At 41.7% G+C, this 23,455-nt stretch overlaps 1 protein-coding gene across 1 annotated transcript in view; it reads left to right on the top strand.

Moving 5' to 3' along the window:
* The window catches only part of zdhhc2 (zinc finger DHHC-type palmitoyltransferase 2), a 170,360-nt gene that overhangs the window by 62,228 nt on the left and 84,677 nt on the right, over window positions 1–23,455 (top strand). The window contains exons 4-6 of the mRNA XM_041191238.1: window positions 13,937–14,057; window positions 19,474–19,543; window positions 21,765–21,797. Of these exons, the coding sequence (XP_041047172.1) occupies window positions 13,937–14,057; window positions 19,474–19,543; window positions 21,765–21,797 (224 nt within the window). The remainder of the gene's footprint in view (window positions 1–13,936; window positions 14,058–19,473; window positions 19,544–21,764; window positions 21,798–23,455) is intronic.

The following is a 23,455-nucleotide window of genomic DNA, read 5'->3' on the forward strand; positions in this document are numbered from 1 at the left end:
AATCCATCGTGTTTTCCAGTATTTACACAAAAAGTTAACGAAGAAAAAGAGCAACCTTTCTTTTATTCTTGCCTTTTTGTCATGCTTTTAGGCTGCATCCATCCTTGATGGTTTAATTACTAATGCCAGTAATGTGCTGAGGAATGGCTGTTACTGCAGCTTTCTTCTGAAATTCCAGTTTTTAGCTTTGCAGCATTATACGTTACAGCATTGAATACAATCTAAAGCTATCCATTGTTACCATGAGCTTTTAGATTAGTTGCAGTTCATTTTTACATATATTTTCCGTGAAGTTAGTTGTCTGCTCAGTTCACTGAATGTTTTTAATTTTTTTGTGTGGGGCACATGGATTTCAATATAAATATTGGTCTAGGCTAACTGACCTTTTCCCTTCCTTTTTTTCACTAATTTTGCCATAAGAATATAAGAAATAGGAGCAGGAGTAGACCATGTGGCCCCTTGAACCTCCTCCACCATTCAGTCTGGTCATGGCTGACCTTTGGCCTCAACTCCACTTCTCTGCCCACTCCTCATATCCCTCAATTCCATTAGAGACCTCTTCCATTTCCTCAAGCAAAAGCTTTGATCATTCCTAGGGTACTGTTCCACAGTGGTGGTGGTTGTCCAAAAGTTTCCCTAAGTGGCCTCTCATGATGTGAACCTAAATTGTGCATGTCAGCAGCCTAGTCAACTGCATTGAGCCTCATAACCAGGCCAGATCCTGCCACCACCTGACTTCCAAGTGCGAGCTTGCAAAGCAATGAGGAGAAGAAATACAAACAGATTTTTGACTCTCTGGGCGGAATTTTCCATGCCCATTGACATCGGGCGGGATAGTGGGCATGAGTGGACAATATGCCGGGAAGGCCAGAAATCGTGAAACCAGTTTGTGATCATCCACTCCGCCTGTCAATGGCAGGCTGCATTTCCTGCTGCCGGACGTCGGGAACTTCATTTTAAAACATCTGCATATCATTATAAGCCCTGCTCGCCGGAATCATCCCCCTCACACTGGATCATCCAGGCATGTCGACACGATTGCATGCTGATGTGTTTCACAACTCTACATGAGCGACGTGCACCTGGCGAGATGCACTTCACTCGGGACTTGAAGGTTTGTTTGCCTACCTTGCTTCGGGCAGCACTCGCAGTTATTGGCGCCAGGCTTCACAGGCAGCAACGCATCACTTTTAAAGGGGCTCATGGGCAGCTGTCTACCTACCAGACCAGCCATAAGGCAGGGGAGGCTTTTCATTGGCAGGTCTAGGGCTTGCTTGGGCAAGGTGGAGAAGTGACCTCAGGCAAGGGAAGAGGCTGCAGGGGGGCTGCTGTACTGGGGAATTGGGGGTATCCTAGGGGATGTGTGGCAGCACATGTTGATCATGCAAGTGACCTCAAGATGGTGAGGGCTGAGGAGGCAGTCTCCAGAGGAGACGAAGCCAGATGGTGATTTGAGGATCTGTGTGAGAGAATCAGTGGTGATGCCCCTTGAGATGCCAGTGAATGTGTGATGGCCTTGTGAGTGTGAGAGTTTAGAGTGATGAGATGGTTGCCTTACCCTGGTGGCAGGGATGAGATCATTCATCCGTTTCCTGCACTGGATGGCCAACCTCTTGTGTACAGTATTGGCACTGATTGCCTCTGCCACTGTCATTATAAGTGTGAGGGGGATGCACTTGGACAGGACAAACAAGGTACGGGAATACAAGATGAATGGCAGGACGCTGGGAAATACCGAGGATCAGAGGGACCTTGGTGTGTGTGTCCACCGGTCCCTTAAGGTAACGGGACAGGTAGATAAGGTGGTTAAGAAGTCATATGGGATATTTTCATTTATTAGCTGAGGCATAGAATATAAGAGCAGAGAGGTTATGCTGGAACTGTATAAAACGCTGGTCAGGCCACAGTTAAAGTATTGTGTGCATTCTGGAATCCACATTATAGGAAGGATGTGATTGCACTAGAGAGAGTGCAGAAGAACTTTACCAGGATGTTGCCTGGGCTGGAGAGTTTTAGTTATGAAGAGCAATTGGATAGACTGGGGTTATTTTCCTTGGAACAGAGGAGACTGAGGGGGGACATGATTGAGGTGTATAAAATTATGAGGGGCATAGATAGGGTAGACAGGAAGGAACTTTTCCCCTTGATGGAGGCATCAATAACCAGGGGACATAGATTTAAGGTAAGGGGCAGGAGGTTTAGAGGGGATGTGAGGAAGAATTTTTTCACCCAGAGGGTGGTGGGAATCTGGAACTCATTGCCTGAAAGAGTGGTAGAGGCAGAACATTTAAGAAGTATTTGGATGTTCACTTGCAATGCCATGGCATACAAGGCTATGGGCCTAGTGCAGGAAAATGGGATTAGAATAGTTAGGTGCTTGTTTAACCGACGCAGACTCGATGGACCAAAGGCCCTTTTTCTGTGCTGTAGACCTCTACGACTCTATGCCTCCCGAGCCAGATGGTGAGACTGATGGGACTCTTGCAGCCAGAGCCGGGGTAGGGAACATCGTGGCAGACCCCTACGGTGTCCAGAAGGCATCCCAGGGATGTGTTACTGAATCAAGGGACTGCACTCTTCTTGGCTTTTGGGACCATGTCTTCACCGATGCCCACCTGGGCTGCAAGCATTGAGAAATGTGCAACAGCTGCAGTTTAAATATGGCGCCCTGCATGAGGAACCAGTGAGGTAATGGCATGGTGGGCAAATTGGAAGCAGCCCACCAGTGAGACGGCATGTTTCCTGTGGCTGCATAATTAATAAGGTGAGAATGGGATGTTAGGGAGCGAAAAGACACCATTGCGGTCGGCAGGTAAAACACCTCTTTTTCTGCCTACTACCGCACTTAGTGCAAATCTGGGATGATTCCACCCTCTAACTTGGAAACATGGAAGTGCATTGTAGTGTCCCTGGCAGACATTACCTAATTCAGCACAGACCAAGGATCAGACTGGCACCTTCCTGGGCCAGCCACTCACAGTCTTACCAGGCTGGCAATCAAGGGAAGCTACTTTTCTGTGTAGTGGCATTAGGAATTTCGTAGGCCTAGTCATGTGGAGACAATTTCCATTTTTTACAAGGCCAAAAGGCACAGCCAGCGATAGGAAATCCCAGCACTGGGAGTTCCAACATCCTGGCTGTCATCGGTAGATTGCCTATTGAGAGCAGTGTACCTTACAAAGACAGCCAGGGCAACTTGGATTTCATTCTTGGGGAGAGCGTGGTGCCCCGATGTGGCTATATTTTACACAACAATTTATGACCTCTGGGGATAGTAAGGTGCCTTAAGTGCACCACTAGTGGTAAAGCCACCAGTGGCATTCAAATTAAGGGACTGACTCCAAGCCCCACAAAGTTTTTTTTAAAAAATAAAGGTTATGGGATGTGGGCTTCACTGACTAGGCCAGCATTTATTGCCCATCCCTAATTGCCCCTGAGAAGGTGGTGGTGAACTGCCTTCTTTAACTGCTGCAGTCCATGTAGTGTAGGTACACCCACAGTACTGTAAGGGAGGGAATTCCAGGATCTTGACAGCGATACATTTTCAAATTCAGGATTGTGTGTGGCTTGGAGGGGAACTACCAGTTCGTACTGTTCCCATGTGTCTGCTGCCCTTGTCCTTCTAGATGGTAGTGATTGTGGGTTTGGAAGGTGCTGTCTAAGGAGCCTAGGTGAGTTCCTGCAGTGCATCTTGTAGATGTTACACACTGCTGCTCCTGTGCATCGCTGGTGGGGGGCATGAATGTTTGCGGATGGGTGCTAATCAAGCAGGCTGCTTTGTCCTGGATGGTGTCAAGCTTCTTGAGTGTTGTGGGAACTGCGCTCATCCAGGCAAGTGAGGAGTGTTCCATCACACTGCTGACTTGTGCCTTGTAGATGGTGGACAGGCTTTGGGGAGTCAGGAGGTGAGTTACGTATTGCACAATTCCTAGCTCTTGTAGCCACAGTATTTATGCCGCTGGTCCAGTTCAGTTTCTGGTCAATGGTTAGATTCTGTCTTGTTGAAGATGGTCATTGCCTGGCACTTGTGTAGCATGGATGTTGCTTGCCGTTTGTTAGCCCAAGCCTGGATATTGTTTAGATCTTGCTGCATTTGCACATGGACTGCTTCAGTATCTGAGGAGTTGGTGCTGATTGTGCGATCATCAGCAAACATCCCCACTTCTGATCCTGGTACTTACATGAGGATGAAATCCTCCAGATTTTCTGCCAGTTTAGTTTGTTCCCAACATTTAACAAGAACTTCCATTCATATTGGTGTATTCTAGCATGTATAAATTGCAGATATTCCCAACGTTCAACCTGTTGAAATAGCATAAAATACTCTGAAAGCATCTATCTCTTTATTCAGTCAGGACTTTGTTTAATTTATCCAAAAGACCAAGAAACAAACTGAAGATTTGATTCATAAAGGTTTAGTTCAGATAAACTTGATGTTTAACATTACTTGCAATTGCCTCTTTTCACCTGCCATTAAACTGTGTGGTTTATTTGATAAAAATTAAAATAGAAAATTGTTTATTGAGAATGTATTCATTTTTAATTAAACCGTTAAAGAATCTTGGCTTGAATTTCCAATTAGTTTACAGAAGCATAGATTGACACAACACAGAAGGAGACCATTTGGCTCATCATTCCTATGACATCTCTTTGAAAGGGTGATTGAATTAGTCCCATTCCTCTGCTTTTTCACCAGAGCCCTGCAAATACTTCCATATCAATTATTTAACTAATTCCTTTTCAAATGTTTATGGGCCGGTTTTTGCAGTAGAAGTAACAGTGAGGCTAACAGTACTCACTGTTATTAACATATTGACATGATTAACAGATAGCAACTTCCAGCAACTGCAACTGGGACTGAGTTCCTTGTAAGGCAATTTGCTAGTGCTAATAGGGAGGGTTAAACTAACTTGGCAGGAATGTAGGAACCAGGAGGTAATATCAGAGAGGAATACCAAGTTGTACAGAATACTGGGAGAGATAGATAGCATGACAGCTGGAAATATAAGTTATTAAATGGGTTCAGAGTAAGGGAGAAAGTAATAAACTCTAAATCAGAGTTACTGTCCATGTATGTGAATGCACCAATAAGATTGGTGAGTTACAGACACAGATTGTCAGGTGGAAATATGATGTTATGGCTACAACAAAGACCTGGCTCAAAGAAGGGCAGGACTGGGTATTAAATATTCCTGGATACAAGTTGTTCAGGAAAGATAGGAAAGGAAAAAAAGGGGGAGGGATGATGATATTAATTAAGGAGAGCATTACAGTGCTGGAGAGAAAAGATGTCCCAGAGGGGTCAAAGACAGAATCTATTTGGATAGAGTTAAGGAACAAAAAAGGTACAATTACATTACTAGGTGTATAAGCCACTAACTATTGAGAAAGATGTAGAGGAACAAATTTACAAGGAAATTACAGGGATGTACAAGAATTATAATGAGGGACTGTAATTACTTGAATATAGACTGGGATACTAGTTGTGCTAAGTGCAGAGAGGGGCAAGAGTTCCTGGATTGTGTTCAGGAAAACTTTCTACAGCTATATGTTTCCAGTCTAAAGAGAAAATAGGCAATGCTAGACCTGATTCTTGGGAATATGAGGTAGGTGAAGTGGATCAAGTGTCAGTAGGAGAACATTTACAGGACAATGATCATTTTATCACAAGATTTAGGTTGGCTATGGAAAAGGACAAGAAACAATCCAGAGGAAGAATGATTAACTGGGGGAGAAGACCAACTTGAATGGTGTAAGAATGAACCTGGGCTAGATAAATTAGAATCAAAGGTTGACAGGATAAGCGGTAACTGAACAATGGTCTACCTTTAAAGAGAGAGTTCAAGCACAGTTAATGCACTTTTCCACAAAGGAGAAAGGTAGGGCAAAAAAATCCAAAGGTCGGTGAATGAGAAAAGAGATAGAGATTAAGATGGAGCGGAAAAAATGTGCTTATGACAGATGTCGGGTAGAAAATACAACCAAGGATCAGGCTGAAACAGAAGGTTCAGATAGGAAGTGAAAAAGCAAATAAGAGAAGCTAGGCGGGAGTATGAAAAGAGACTGGCATCTAACAAAAGAAACTAAAATTTTCTTCAGACATATAATTATGAAAAAGGTGGTAAGAGGAGGAGAGGGGCTGATTAGGGAGTTCAAAAGAGATTTACACATACATGGAGGCAGGGGGCATAGCAGAAGTATGAAATCAATATGTTGCATCTGTCTTTACCAAGGAAGAAAATGCTGCCCTGGTCATAGTGAAAGAGGAAGTAATTGAGACACTTTAAGTACAGACAGCCAATCCAATACCTCCTCCTTATCAATTTAAATCCTTTAAGTTGATAAGACACCAGGACTGCATGAGATGCATCCAAGGATACTGAGGAAATGAAAGTGGAAATTGTGGAGGCACTGACCATAATTTTTCAGTTTTCCTTAGACTCAGGGGTGGTGCCAGAGGACTGGAGAATTGCAGGTGTTACACCCTTGTTCAAAAAAGTATGTTTAAGGTAAGCCCAGCAACTGTAGGCTAGCCAGTTTAACTTCAGTAATGGGGAAGCTTCTAAAAACAATAATTTGGGACAAAATTAATAGTCACATGGATAAATGCAAATAATTAAGGAAAGCCAGCACGGGTTTGTTAAGGGAAAATCATGTTTAACTAACTTGCTGGAGTTTTTTGAAGAGGTAACTGAATTGATGAGAGCAATGCAGTTCATAGGCGTATGTGGACTTCTAAAAATCATTTTATATAGTGCTGCACAACAGACTTGTGAGCAAAGTTATAGCTCATGGAATAAAAGGGACAAAAGCAACATGGATATGAAATTGGCTGAGTGACAGGAAACAGTGAAATGGTTAATGGATATTTTTCAGGCTGGAGGAAGGTTTGGCGTAGAGATCCCCAGGTGTCAGTGTTGGGACCCTATTAATAACCTAGACCTTGGTGCATGGGGTACAGTTTCAAAATTTGCAGATGATACAAACTTGGAAGCAATGTGAATTATGAGGAGGATAGAGTAGAACTTCAAAAGGACATAGACAAGTTGGTGGAATGGGCAAACAGGTGGCAGATGAAGTTCAATGCAAAGAAGTGTGAAGTGATTAATTTTGGTAGGAAGAACAGAATATAAACTAATGGACACAATTCTAAAGGTGGTGCAGGAAAAAAGGGACCTGGATGTATATGTGCATAAGTTATTGAAGGTGGCAGGACAATTTGGGAATGTGGTTAATAAAGCATAGAGCATCTTAGGTTTTATTAATAGGGACAGAGAGTACAAGGGCAAGGAGGTTATGTTGAACTTGTATAAAACACTGGTTCAGCCTCAGCTGTAGTATTCTGTCCAGTTCTGGGCACCACATTTTAGGAAAGATTCACGAAAATGGTCCCAGAGATGAGGAACTTCAGTTACATAGATAGATTAAAGAACTTGGAACTGTTCCTTGGAGAAGAGAAGGTTGTGAGCAGAAAAGCTGTACCCACTGGTAGAAGGATTGCGTACAAGAGGGCACAGATTTAAGGTAATTGGCGGAAGAAGCAATAGAGACATGAGGAAAGGTTCACACGATGAGTGGTTAAGATCTGGGATGTGCTGCCTGAGATTGTGGTGAGACAGGTTCAATCGAGGCATTCAAGAGGGAATTGGATAATTATCTGAATAGAAAAAATGTGCAGGATTAGGGAGAGAAGACAGTAGGTGGATTTCTCATTTGAAGAGGTAGCACTAACATGATGGGCCTAAGGACCTCCTGTGCTGTAAGAATTCTGTGATTCTGCAGGAAATTGCTGTCTGAAATGCCCTGCTCCTCCAGAAGCTACATGATACTGGTATCCTGACATCTGACTTAGCTTTAAAACACATGGAATGTTGTGAAATTATTGTACTTACCTGATATACATACACCAAAGTTGCCAGGAAATGTTAAAGTATGTCCATTCTAGTGTAGGTACACTTTAGTGGTGTGCTAAGCCATTATTATTATTAAATAACTCCTGTCGCTAAATATTAACTTTAACAAATGGGGAGTCTCATTCCTTCGTTCGGAGATCTAAACAAAATGTGTTGCTTTTTCTTTCTATCCCCTTTTCTCTTTCTCAATCCAATTATTCTTTCCATCTTCTTATTTCACTTTCTGCATGTTAATTCAAGATTGAATTCTCTATTCTAACTCACACTTCCTGGTTCAGGCTTTGTTCTGCTCATTAACGATTCTTCATTCTGGTTAACAAGATCGTCGTTGCTTGTCCTGTTCCCACAGGTCCCAGATTCACTGTAGAGAGCACTGTGCTTTTTCAATAGTTAATTGACTGGAACTTCCAGTGGAAATGTCCACAGCAAGTCTGTGTGCAAGAGTAATGAATGGTCCATGCCAATTGTTTGCTGCTGGCCATAAAATCCAGCCCATTTTTGAATCTGCCACTACCCTTTCAAGCAGTACATTTTGATCATAAAAACCTGCTGCATCAATTTTTTTTTTCTCATGTCACCTCTAGTTCTTTTGCTAACTATCTTAAATCTGTGTCCACTGGTCGTCAACACTTAATGATTTTGAACACCTCTATCAAATTTCCTTGAAACTTCTCTGTTCTAAGGAGAACAACCCCAGTTTTCTTAGTTTATTCATATAAATATAGTCTTTCATTCCTTATACCATTCTAGTAAATGTCCTCTATTTGCTCTCCAAGACCGTGACATTGTTCCTAAAATGTGATGTCCAGAGTTGGAGGCGGTACTCCACGTGGAGCCTAACCACTATTTTGTAAATCGTTACTTTTGTACTTTTTGCATCTAAGTATAAAGGCCAGGATCCATCATGCCTTTTTAACAGTCTTTTCAACTTGTCGTGCCACCTTCAAAGTCTTGTGTACATACCACTCCAGATCAATCTGTGTGTGCACTCCATTTAAAATTTGTAGCAGTTAGTTCAAATTACCTCTTTATTCTGCTTACCAAAATGAATCATTTCGCATATCTTGAATCACAAAATGATACAGCACAGAAAAAGGCCATTCTGCCCATTGTTTCTGTGCCTGCTGTTTAGCAGGCCTATGAATTAATCTTATCCCTTTGCTGTTTTCCCATAACCCTGTCAGGTTTTTTTTTTTCTCCTTCATCTCCTTTCTCCTTCAAGCATTCATCCAATTCTTTTTCAAATGTCACTATTGAATCTGCTTCCACCACATGTTAAGGTGGTGCATTCGGATAATTACATTGAAAAAAATGTTTTCTCATGTTGTTTCTGTTTTTTTTTTGCCAGGGACCTTAAATCTGTGTCCTCTGGCCAGCAAACCTCCTGTCACTGTAAACTGTTTCTATTTATTTAATCTATCAAAACCATTCATGATTTTGAACACCTCCATCAAATCATCTCTTAACCTTCTCTGCTCTAAGGAGAAAAACCCTAGCTTCTTGACATAACTGAGGTCCCCCAACCCTGATACCATTTTACTAAATCTCATCTGCATCCTCTCTAAGGCCTTGCACACCACACTTTAGGAAAGATGTCAACATTGAATAATATATTTCAGTTGTTGCCTAACTAGTGTTTTATAAAAGTTTAATATAACTTTATTGCTTTTGTACTCTATTCCTCTAGTTTAGAAAAGCATATGAGATCCTGGGCTTTATTAAGTGTTTTCAATTTGTCCTGCCATCTTCAGAGATTTGTGTTCATACACTCTGCTCCTGCACTTCCTGTAAAATTATGCCATTTAAATAATATTGTCTCTCCTTTTTATTCTACCAAAATCTATCGCTTCATACTTGTCTGCATGAAATTTCATTCGCCATGTGTCTACCCATTTCACCAGTCTGTCTAATGTCCCCCTGAAGTCTATTACTATCCTGCTCAGCGTTTACTACATTTGAGTTTAGCGTCATCTGGAAATTTGGAAATTATGTCATGCATAACGAAGTCCAGGTCATTAATATATGCCAAAAAAGCAGTGATCCCTGGTGGACAGTATTGCACATTCCTAAAAAACAGCCATTTAGCACTGCTCTCTGATTTCTGTCTCTTATCCAATTTAAATCCACACAGCCACTATCCCTTTAATGCCTTTTCCTTCAATTTTGCAAACAAGCCTTTTTTATACGTTATCAAATGCCTTTTGAAAGTCCATATCAGCAACATCAAAGCCATTACTTTATTAACTTTTCCAATTACTACTTCAAAGAACTCGATCAAGTTGTTCAAACTAGGTTTGCCTTTAAGAAGTCAGTGCTGGTTTTCATTTATTAACTCATATTTTATTCCAGATTATTGTTTCTGGAAGTTTCCCCATCTCCAACATTAAGCTGACTAGCCTTAGCTGCTGGATTTGTCCCTCTACCCTTTTGTTTTTGAACAGACTTGTAACATTTGAACCCATCCTGTCCTCTGGCACCACTCCCATTTCTGAGGATTGGAAAATTGTGACCAGAGCCTCCACAATTTCTACTCTTACTTCCCTCAGAATCCTCAGAAGCATCCCATCCAAACCAGGTGACTTTTCTAATTTGAGTACTGCTAACCTCTTAAGTACCTCCCCTTTATTTATTTTATCCTATCTAGCTGTTGTACTTCTCTCTTTTTTACTGTGACATTGGCAGCATCATCTTTAGTGAAGACATATGCAAAATGCTCATTTGGAAGCTCAGCTTTGTCCTCTGCTTCCACATAATTTCCATTTTGGTCACTAATTAGCCCCACCCTTCCTTTAACGACTCTTTTACTATTTAAATGCTTATAAAAGACTTTGGAGTTTTTTTGTTCCCTGCTACTCTATATACTCACATACTCTGCCCTTTTCTTAGTTCTCCCTTGTACTTATATTCAGCTTGGTTCTCTACTAAATTATGAACTTGAAATTTATCATAAACTTCCTTTTTCTGTTTCATTTTAATCTCTACATCTTTAGTCAACCTGGGAGCTTCAGTTTTGGATGCTTTTCTGCTCCCCGTGGTGGGAATGTGTCTAATCTGTAACCCAACTATTTTCTCTTTCAAGGTCTCCTCTTGTTCAGTAACTGTTTTGTCTACCAACTTTTAATTCCAATCCATCTGGGCCAGATCCCTTTACAACTCATTAAAATTAGCCCTCCTCCAGTTAAGTATTTCCACACACAATTTTCCCTCGTCATTTTTTTACAACTATTCTAAACCTAATGACATTATAATCACTATTTCCCAAATATTGTCCTAATGAATTTTGCTCCACTTGACCCGCTTCATTCTCTAGAGCTATTACTGCTCCTTTCTCCATTGGTCTGAAAACACATTGATCAAGAAAGTTCTTTTGTACACATTCCTCTAACTCATTGCCCTTTACATTTTTTTTCCAAGTTGATATCAGGATAATTGAATTCCTCATTATTGCTGCTCTAAGGTTCTTGCACATTTCTGCAATCTGCCTGCAAATTTTCTCCCCTCAGTCTGGCCCTTCTTATTTCTTAACTAACCTTTATTCCAATGCCATTTCTCTTTCCCAGCGCACTATGCACCTGTTATCTCCTTTTTAATGCATCATCATGGCATCCCTCCTTCTACCAAATTAGATTAAACCCTCCATCATACCATTTGTTAACCTCCCTGTGAAATATTCTGCAACCTCTCAGTGATATCCTTTATCCTGACTAACAGTAGCAATTGCAGGCTATACATAAATAGAAATGCAATAATAATGCAATTATTAATTGAAGGCAAGAATGTAAAGCAACAGGGATTTTTTATTATTCGTTCATGGGGTGAGGGCATCCCTGGCTAGACCAGTATTTATTGCCCATCCCTAATTCCCCTTGTTCAGAGGACATTTAAGCATCAACCACATTGCTATGGGTCTAGAGTCACGTGTAGATCAGATAAGGACAGTGAAGTTTTTATGACAATCAGCAACAGTTTCGTTGTCCAGATTTTTTTAAAAATTGAATTCAAGTATTACCATCTGCCAATGTGGGATTCAAGCCCAGGTCCCCAGAGAAATACTCTGGGTCTCTAGAATATTCATCCAGTGCCAACACCACTATGCCACTGCCTTCCCATGCATGGTTTGGGGAAATGCTCGAGTATGCCAAAGCAGTTGCAGATAGACTGGAGAGAAGGCTTTCAGCTCTGAACGCAATAGGGTTGTGCTACCTAATAGGTCCAAGAGCAACCAAAGTTTTTTTTTTTAAGTCCCATTCTCCCATCAAGACAGCTGGTACCTGACTACCCCCAGTTACTGATGTAACAACCAAAATATTGAAAGTCTAAAACTCCTGCAAGGAAAGACAGCAAAGTAATTCTGCAAATGAAGCAGGAAGTAAAAATGCTGATAGTATAAAGATTGCTTACAAGAATGTGATTAAAACGCATGACTGCAAGCCGTCAACTGCTATATTAACATTTATACCAGTCAGTCAAAAAAATTAACTCTACTCCCCTGAATGAAAAGTTTACATTTTTTTAGGACATCTGATAAAAAATCAAAACTAGCAACTAGAAATGTTCTCCCAATAAATCTGATGGATTAAATAGCAAATTAATGACAATGATGACAAGCAAGTCAGTTTGAGAGACAAAGTCTGCCATCGGAATTATAGGTTCATGCTTGTGCATGATTATTCACATCAATTCCACCTGTCTTTGGGTAATTGGGGGTTGTCCCACTGATTCTCACTGATGGTCATTGCTTCTGAAACTTTCCATTGGACATGACACCAAACTTTTAATATAACCCTTCAAAATATGGGTGGGCACACTGAAAGTGGTGGCAATGATAGAATGTGACCATACATTATGGGCAGAAATTTTCCCTTGTTGGCCAGGTGCACATCCAACCTGAACGGGAGTAAAATACTGCCCGATGACATTGGGCGAGTGTCCCAATGCCATTGCGTACTGTCGCAATATTTCGCTTGGCGGGCGCATGCAAGAAACAGCAGACAATCAAGTGGCCTATTAAGGCCCTTAATCAATTAATTAAATTGTATTTTTCGCTGTCCATCCGACTGTTTGGTTGGCAGGCAGGCAATAGGCTAAGCGGCCTTTGCATTTTTTGTGAAACCTTATCCACGGGTGGGATGAGGTATTGAACAGTGATTTAAAAGAAATAAAAACTTTTAAAACTCATTTTTAACACGTCCCTGCTCATATGACAGAGTCACATGAGGAGACATGTTTTCCCTATTTTTCAATTGTTTATTTTTAATGTTAAAAATCTTCAGCTCCCTGAGGCAACTTGGTACCTTCAGGAAGCTTTCTGTGAGCGCACCCACACGCATGCGCAGACTTCTGCGCTCGCCCTCCTCCACCCCACCCAGGCAGCGCTAACTGTTTCAGCGCGCGATTCATGCTGGCTGGCCGTTCATTGGTCAGCCCTGCTTGTGGGTGGCGAACCGTTGCGCACCTAAACTCGGGCTCGCTTGCAGCGCCCACCCAACAAGGAGAAGATCCTCCCCTATATTTTCTGTCATTATCACTGTAACAGTGCATGCTGTAAGGAATACCAATGTATTACTGGATTACAACATTGCTTGGGTAGGAGACATGGCATTAAGAAATTAAAGGAGTGTAATTGATCATGGAAAATCGATTGCATTCTCCAACCCTTTTGTTTTAGGCATCTGGCCCTCCTGGTTAGCTGCACCCTTTGTGAATTCTGCCAAGGCAGCTAGGAAGCCTGGCGGAAGCCCACTACATTTGTTAATTGGGCCAATCATTGGAAATGCTTATGGTTCAGCACATTGAGGAAATCTGAATAAAAACTTTGAATTCATAAAACTATTTCTGAAAGTTGCAATTCTGTCACGCAGAATTGGCTTTCTTAAAGTACCTATTGCAGAACATAAGTTAAAACTGTTGGAGGTCAGGGCCAAATTGGTCCAGAGTAAATTAAGTTGATGGGAGTTAGATTTCAAAGAAGCTTTTCTGTCAATTTTAAATATATCTGTTTTGATTTTTATTTATATCCACAGTTCCATCTGTCATACACAGACCGAGAACAAATAGAACGTGAAGATCGAGGTGAAGGTCAACAGGAAGTCCTCAGAAGAATGGCCAAGGAGTTACCCATCTACACAAGAACCGTATCTGGAGGTAAGCAGCAAGTACTGTTATAAGCAGCAAAGATTAGCAGACAGATTTGTGATTTAATGCATATTGAAACCAGAAAAAGTATCTGATGAAAGGAAGATTATACTTGAAAGCTGCAAAAGAACAGTTCAACTAAAGAAAGATCAAATTGTTACTGAGCCAAATTTCAAATCATACTAGGTAGATTCATCTCTAATAGACATAATAGGATTCATTCAGCAATTGTCTGCTTCCTTGGTGGGAGTGTCATTGGTGGAATAGTGAATTGCAACCATATCTCCAACTCAAATCCCCACTGAATGAGTGTCCATTGGGATTACAGAATTTCTGAATTGACCCTCATTAAAGCTGTCTCAGGGCAGAAGCCATTGGTCCCACTTGGTTATACTCCAAAAGCATACACATTTAACTTCCCTGCTTTCACCAACCTAAGTGAGTACCACAAGATAGCAGCAGCTAGGGGAAAATGTGACATCATAGCTTAAGTTCTGGCTGTTTGCAAATTTTGGCTTTTACTATGCAATCTATATTAGAAATTTCACGCAATTCACTCAAAAACAGGAATATGCAGCTCAGAAATGTAAGATGACAACCATATGTCTTAACATATCGCAAAAAAGGTTTCATGTTTTCCTTACAGAATCCACCCTGTGCTACTTTGAGGTTGATTTAATTTGTTACACAAAGCTATGTGTCATCAACATGTCTTCCATACAGCAGTACGTTTCCCATAAATCTAACTTTAGACTATGCAATACGGTGTTACTAATGACACAAAAGTGTGAGAGTGATGATGCTGGAAGTTCTGTTGAAGAATATCAGAACAAAAGCTTAGTTGATGTGAATTCCATAAATTGCTGCACATTAACATTCAACTTGTATTTCCAATTACCATACATTGGGCAGAATTTTGCCCTTGATTGGCGGGTGAGCCCCACCGGCTTCGCGGCCGGCAGGCAGGCAGCCGATTGCCACCGCCGAAATGGGCCCCACTGCCATTTTAAGTGGGCGGGCCAATTGAGGCCCGCCCAGCAGGCCACCTGACGGGAAGTGTTATGTGCTTCCTGTACGGGGAGGGGGCGAGATTTCCCAACTGTCAGAGTGCGCTGCTCCCTGAGACTAAGTGCTGCCTCAGGGAGAGCATTGATAGTGTTTGAAAATTTAAAAATAGAAAAAAAAATTATTAACATGTCCCCCTCATGTCACAATGTCACATGAGATGGGGCATGTTAATAAATCTCACAGAAACGCTATTAAAGATTTTAAAATCCGACTTGAAACCTCATCTCGCCGGTGGATGAGGTTTCATCTTTTTTCAGAAGCTCGCTGGGGCTCCTGGCCTGCCCACCAACCTTAAGGTTGGACGGGCAGGTCCTTTAATTGATTTAACTACCCTGTCAATGGCCTCAATTGACCATTGACAGATCGGCAGGCAGACAGCTGATTGTACCGTCCCCCCGTCTTCCTGAATATTTAAATGGGGCAGGATGACGTCAGGGGTTCCCTCCCCAATGTCATCCCGTGTCATTTTCGCGGGGCGCCCCCAGCTCGCCGATGGAAAAATTCTGCCCATTATTACCAGATTTTAACAAAACTGTGTTTTAAAAAAAATTTCCTCAGTACCCTTCCACCTCTATGGCAATTATTTTAATTCTATAGCCTCTGGTTACTGACCCTCTTACCAGAGGAAACTGTTTTTCCCTGCGTTCTCTGTCAAAGCACCTCATAATCTTGAAGTTAAGTTTCCTCTTAATCATCCCTGTTCTGAGTAGAATAATCCTACCACCACCTATCTTTCCACATAACTGAAGTCCTGGTATCATCCTTGTAAATCTCTTCTGAACCCTCTCCAAGGACTTGACACGTGTGATGCCCAGAATTGTACACACTAATCAACCTGAAGCTGAACCAGAGATTTGTAAATTTTTGGCTTGACTGCCTTATGTTTGTATTCAATGGCTATATTTACAAAGCCAGATATTTCCATGCTTTCTTTACTGCCTTATCAATTTCTCTTGTCACCTTCAATGACTTATAACTATGCAGACCTTCTGCTCTTTCACCCCCATGAAAATTGTACCATGTAGATTATACTGCCACTCCATTTTTTTCTCCAAAAGTGCATCACTTCACTCTTAACCACGTTAAGTTGCATCTGCCCATTTCACCTGTCTGTTTCTTACCTCTTCAAGTCTGCTACCACTGTGCTCAGAATTTACTATCTCGCCAAATTTTATATAATTCATAAACTTCAAAAATTGTACCCCTCTACCCAAGTTTAGTTAACTTATATGTAACAAGAAAAGCAATGATCTCAGGGATCCCACTGCATACTTCTCTCAGTCAGAAAAGCATCTGTTCACCACTGCTCTCTACCTCCTATCACTTCGCCAATTACATACCCAAGTTCCCATCAATCCTTTAATACCTTGTGCTTCTATTTTTCAATTATGGCTGTTATATGACATGTTTTCAAATGCCTTTTGAAAATCTTAATACACACACCTCCTGCACCATCTTCATCAGACCTCTCTGTTACTTCATCAGATCAGTCAGATTTGATTTGCCTTAAACAAATCCATGCTGGCTGTTCCTTATTAAACTATCCTTCTTTAAATGAGAGTTAATTTTGTCCTTGACCACAGTATCCCTTAGTTTTCCCATCACTGATGTTAGAATGACTGGCCTGTGGCTACAGTTTATCCCATTCTCCTTTTTTGAACAGAGCATAAAATGTATTAACTTTCAATCTTCTTGCACCACTCTAATGTCCAAGAGGATTTAAAGGTTGTGGTCAGAGCTTCTATTATCTCTACCCTAGCTTCCTGCAGCAACCTAGGATGCATCCCATCTAGACCAGTTTGGTAGTTCAATGGCACTGTTATTAATCTTCAACAGGACTGGCAGCATCTGTGGAGAGAGAAACAAGTTAGCGCTTCAAGTCCATGGCCTTTCATCTGAACTGAAAACTGTTAGAGATTAACATTTTTTAAGCAAGTACAGAACCAGGGAAAGGTCAGTAGGAGGAGAATAGGAGGAGAATGAAAGAACAAAGGGAAAGGTCTGTAACAGATTGGAGGGTAAGAGTGACTAAATAACAAGAGGAATGATGATGTAAGCAAAAATAGATGGTAATAGGACAAGTAAAGAAAAAAAATCAGTTCAGAGGAGGTGTAAAATGTTATAGCAAAATGATTTTCAGTGTCTACATTATTTTGCTTTTTTAATTAAACTTGTTTGTAAGCAAACCACCCACCTAGTCGAAAAAGCTAGAATTCCATCGACCCCCAACAAATTGCCTTACAAGTGGGAAGCCATTAAGTAAGTTGAGCCTGTTTATACCAACAATTAACCCTCTGATACTGTGGCAAAATATTTCAAAAATCCTGCATTTGGGGAATTAAATTCTGCAAAGCAATTTCTCTACAGTCACATCCTTTGAATTTTGTCTTCACTCAATTCTAACGTTACCTCTAATGATTCCACATAGCATCAAATTTAGAGCATTTTTAATATTGTCCTGTGGCATGAATGGTCACTATTATATGACATGTCAAATGGTGCTGTTTACATGTTAATAGCTGTAAGGTAACAGAAAATGCAACTATTTTAATTGTTGTGATGTTACTGTACTTAGGTATGTGGAAAAAGATAAGATATTAATCAAATGCAGAGATAATAACAATAATGGTCATTTAAAAGGGGAGATGGTGGCGTAGTGGTAATGTTGCGGGACTAGTAATCCAGAGATCCAGCTAATGCTTTGGGGACCTCAGCAGATGGTGGAATTTGAATTCAGTTAGTAAATCTGGAATTGAAAGCTACTTGTAGTAATGGTGACCATGAAACTATCATTGGTTGTTGTAAAAACCCATCTGGTTCACTAATGTTCCTTTAGGGAAGGAAATATGCCATTCTAACCTTATCTGGTCTCCATGCAGCCCTACATCCAGACCCACGGCAATGTGATTGACTCTTAACCGCCCTCTGAAATGGCCCAGCAAGCCACTCAGTTCAAGTAAGGATGGGCAACAAATGCCAGCCTTGCCAGTGACATCCACATTCCATGAAAGAGAATAAAGAAAAATCAGTTCAACTGCTTCATTTATATGAAAAGTGCAAAAGGGCATAATCTAGATGATAAGCTTCTACTTGTGAAAGTCTGGATTCCATTACTTGTATTATAAATATTTCTGTTGCTTTGAAATTATACTGTGAAGCAGTAGTTTTTAACTGCTTAGTGTGTTCAAATGAGATTCCTTTGTCTGCAATTTTAATGGAGGAGGTTAATGTACTTATTGGGGAGCAGGTGGCATGGTAGTAATGTCACTGGACTAGTAATCCAGAAACCCAGGCTAATGCTTTGGGGAGCATTATTAATTACTGTAAAAGCCCATTGGGTTCACTAATGTCCTTAAGGAAATGAAATCTGCCCTCCTCATCTGGCCTGGCCTATATGTGACACCAGACCCACAGCAATGTGACTCTTAACTGCCCTCCGAAATGGCCTAGCAAGCCACTTAGTTCAAGGGAAATTAGGGATGGGAAACAGATGCCGGCCTTGCCAGCGATGCCCACATCCCATGAAAGAATGAAGGAAAAAAAGTCTTAGTCCATTTAATCTTTTCAAATAGAAATTAGATCTTTTGTTAAAAGAATGAACAAATGAACTTTGTACACTATCCCTTGTTTAGCACTCGGTAAAAAAATTGCTAAATAAAAATCGCTTTTGCATAAGGAAACAAATCTATTGGCTGCCTTGAACCCAACTGGCCTAAAAATTCTCTTACTAACTCTTAATAACTTACTAACTCTTTCAACCTAGCTCCTATTCGTCACTCCCTGCCTCGAGCTCAGCACCTCTTCTACTAACTGCTTCCCTCCCTGATTCTCCTGCTCCCTGCCTCTCCCACTTGCGTGACAGCAGAGGGGTCGGGGAGGGAGGTGCTGAACGGGAGGGTTGGGGAGGGAGGTGCTGAGCGGGAGGGTCAGGGAGGGAGGTGCTGAGCGGGAGGGTCAGGGAGGGAGGTGCTGAGCGGAAGGGTCAGGGAGGGAGGTGCTGAGCGGAAGGGTCAGGGAGGGAGGCAGTGAGCAGGAAGCATCGAGGAGGAAGGCAACAAGCAAGTTGACGTGTGGCAATTTATTTAAAAAAAAGATGGAGCCTATTCAGTAATCAAGCTAAGACAAGAATGGGGTATTCTAGGAGCGTCCTTAATTTACAAATCAAGCTAAAATGAAAACATACTGTTAGAACGTGTTTTAAATTGGGAATGCCTGTATAAGTATGATAAGCAGCAGGCCCCTGTTTCAAAAAAAAACACTAAGTAAAGGCGATGGGTTGGATTAACATCTTTTTACAAGTATCTAAATTTGCCCAGATTTTTCTTCCATATGCTTATATGTGGCATTGTTTCCAAAGCAATTCGATACTGCGACCGATGTCAACTTGTGAAGCCAGATCGCTGTCATCACTGTTCGGTCTGTGACAAGTAAGCAGTTATTTAGTGTACTTTTTTTTTAACTTTGACTCTTTTGTCTGTGACGTATGATAAATTTCTTCGTATGCATTTGCACATGGACTGCTTTTAAAGCAAAACTGAGCAATCCCACTACCATATGGTATCGTTAAACTTTTTTTTAAATTGAATACCAGAGCAACCCAGAATAGAAAATTTCTCAAATATGTAAGGCTCTTCCTTATTCACTTTTGTGGGTCTTCCCCCAGTTACTTTTCAAGTTTACATTTGCACTGCTGTTAGTCAATTTTATAGCAGCCATGCAGCAACATGAGAGAAAGATTATTGTTCTACAGCGTTACAATGTTTGGATGGGGCTATTAAAGAATCGGCTAGCAGGAAAAATATATTACGCTAAAGGCAGATATTTTAAAAGGAAGAAATTGAGTGTATGTTTAATTGTCTATATGAAATTGTTCTTGCACTGCTATAAGCTGGTACAGAATGGAAATGTGTTGCTAGACATAGGCTGGATACTTGCATCTTGCCCCTAGCAGACTGGGAGGCGGGGTTTGGAGGGGTGTAAAATCGGGTGGGTTGGTGGGGTTGCTGTGCTTGTCACCAATCCACCTCAACTGGCATTTTACTAGTGGCTGGGTAAGTGGCGGCAGTGCATCTGACCACCTTTGGGCCAATTGAGGCTCTTAAGAGGACCACTAATTGGCCACTTAAGGATCTTTTCCCAGCACTGTTGGTATTTTACCAGCAGCAGTGAGGGTCCCACACCACATGGTATGCCCTGGTGGTCTGAATGTGGGCTCGGGTTGGGTCCATCCTTTTGGGCACCCTGTGTCTAACAGAGGACACCCCCCAAGTGGGGTAGGGTCAACCCAATTCCCCTGACTCTTTCACCTGCCCTCCCCTCACCTGACTGGCCCCATGAGTCAGCCCCACTCTTCTTAATTCTCGATTACCAGCAATGCTCTTAGTCCGGGGCCTACTGCAGTCCCAGCAGTGGACACCGCTCGTGGTGCTGTTGCTGGAATTTAAGATCTGTCGGCCTCCAGATTGGGGTATGTGGGAGGCACGGTCCATGACTTCAGGTAACTAATTGCCTGAACCCTGTGAAATAGACTTGTGGCTTCCAGTGCTGACAGAGGCAATCTCGCTCCTGTCTTTCCAAATATTGGGCACTGCCTCCAAGTTAAATCCTGGCTATAATATTGTAATGTTACAACAGAACATAGGAGGTTTTGGCACTGGTTTGTCATTAGTTATACACTATTTCCTTTGGATAAATATAAAGGAAGAAAGCACTAGTGTTTGAATAGCGACTTTCATGATCTTGGGACTTCCCAAAGTGTTTTGCAACCTTTTGAGCAATCCTCATTGTTGCAGGAAAAGCTGTAACCAGTTGGTACACAGCAATGTTGTGCAGATAGCAATGAGGTAACGGCCAGATAATCTATTTTAGTGATTTTGATTGATGGATAAAAATTTACCAGGATACTGGGGAGAACTCCACTGCTCTTTTTTGAATAGTGTTATGTGATCTTGGTCTCTCTTGAGGACCTAATTCATTTTAAACATTATCTTGAACAATAGGCTAACCAATGGTATATGGTGAAAATCGCTGCCTGTTACAGTAATAAAGCTTATAATGTTTCAACAGAAGGTCTATAAGATCCTTGTTAGAAGGTCCTAGGGTTATTTGTGCCAGCTGTTGATTCAAATCAATATCTGAATGTCCTTTGGGTGCCAAATTCAGCCAGGACAATTATTCAGGAATATGCATAGACGAGACAAGAGAACACTTTTTGGCTTTTCCCACCCTGTTTCAGTGATAGGGAAGTCTCAGTGTGGGCTGTCCTTTGTTACATAAGACATGTGATTGGTTACTTCATGTTAATGATCTGAACTCCCAGGCATGCAGTGGGTGGGTGAATTTCCATTGGTGGATGTGCATGAGCCAAGATTTACATTATTACATTACTTAACACCTAATTGTTTGCTTGCCATCAGGATAAACTGACTTGTGGCATTCATAACCATATTTTGCTTCTTACCAGACCTCTGAAACACTTTCATTTTGTACCAACTTTAACATAGCTGTTAGCATTTACACAGTGGGGTCATTTTTTGATATGCACTGCCAATGTGTGAGGATCCCTGCTGGTAGTACCAACTCTGACAATGGTGCACAATGTGATTGATTTTAATATTATAATAATCAATGATTTTCTGTTTTCAATAGGTGCATTTTGAAGATGGACCATCACTGTCCTTGGTATGTAAAAACTTCCATATTTTGCATTGAGTCAGCCTCATACTGGCTTCTTCAACAAATGATGGCATAGCTCCAAAATGATACCGCAATTTCTCAGAATTTTGACATTTACAAATTGTAGGCTGAATCGTTTGTCAGTGGTTTCCTCTCCTCAGGTACTCTCCCCCTTTCTTTCAAAACTTATCAACCCCTTCTCAGTAAAAACCTTTTTGTCCCCCTATCCCTGAAAACTATTGCCCTGTTTCCAACCGTGAAAGTTCTTGAACGTGCTACTGCCTCCCAAAATTGAACTGAACGTCTCCAATCAACATTCCATCCCTACCGCAACAAAGAAACGGTCCTCATCAAAGTCACAAATGTTACTCTCTGTCACTATAACATAAAGCTTTACCACTCCTCATATCGCTCAACTGCTCTGGAGCCTTGACATTGTCAACCTTCTCCAACACCTCCTCCATTGTCAAGCTGAGTGGAATTGCCATTGCCTGACTCCTCTCTTAACTATCCAGTTGTGGAGAGAGAACTTCAAAGACTTCTTTTGCCCCCCTCTGCATTTACTTCTGGATTTCCCCAAGAACTTATCCTTTCCCCACTTGCTACACATCCACACGTCTTCAGTGACATAATCCAAAGGCATGACATCAAGTTCCATATACACTGATGGCATTCAGCTCTACTACACCACCACCTTCCTCAATGCCTCTGCTGTCTATGTTGTCAGTCTGCTTGTCCAACATCCAGTCCTGGATGATCAGCAATTTCCTCTAATTAAACACTAGGAGGACCAAAGCCATTGGACAGAATTTTACTTAATGAACTTGCTCGCAATGACAGGGATTGGGGGGCGCCAGGGGTGGGAGGGAGTGCAAGAGGATTGGGAACCCAATAGTTCATGGAGCAGGTTTTGCCATGAGTTTTTAACTCAGATATGGCATTCAGGTTTCCCGACCAGTCAGAAAGTGAGGATGTAATGATGGCCTCCACCACCTGTCAATTGATGGATCTCTTTGCAGGGACCCCAGAGGGGTCAGAATGGCTCCACTGCAGATCTTTCACCAAGGATAGAGCAAGCATTAGGATGGATGTATAATATGGGAAGGCTGTCACTCCCAGTTCTCTGATGCTTCCCTGGAGATCATACTGTCGACTGAGAGTTGCTGAGGAGATGTATTGTTCCCTGCGGTGACACAGGAGCTGGAACAGGAGGAGACTACAGAGTTCTCAGAGGAGATTGTGCTCTCTGAGAAAGCACTGGCACACAACTTGTGCACCTTCTACCAGTGCAAATACATACAGCATGGTAAAGCATCCAAGAGAATTAATAAGGTTGTCATATGTTGGGCTGAACATCACAAATATGCAGGAGTAGTTGTTGGAGACAGGGACAGTAGTGTAGAGTCCCTTGTCAGTGGATGCAAGACCCTCCAAGCTCTGCTCAACTAGAACAGATGCCTAGGCTTGGGGGTCATCCATGAAGAGGACAATTCTGGAGCAGCAAAAGAAAATGTGTGAGGTCCTATCAGCATTTCCAGAGAAATTATGCATCTTTGGAGTGAGTTTGAAGGAGTCTGTCTCTATCATGAATTCCGTGATGTTTCAGGCCTTTGTGCTGATTCTACCTTACTGGAAAGCGTGGCCACTTGCATGAAGGGGCGTGT

The sequence above is a fragment of the Carcharodon carcharias genome, chromosome 1 (genome assembly GCF_017639515.1).
Source record: "Carcharodon carcharias isolate sCarCar2 chromosome 1, sCarCar2.pri, whole genome shotgun sequence".
NCBI classification, from domain to species: domain Eukaryota; kingdom Metazoa; phylum Chordata; class Chondrichthyes; order Lamniformes; family Lamnidae; genus Carcharodon; species Carcharodon carcharias.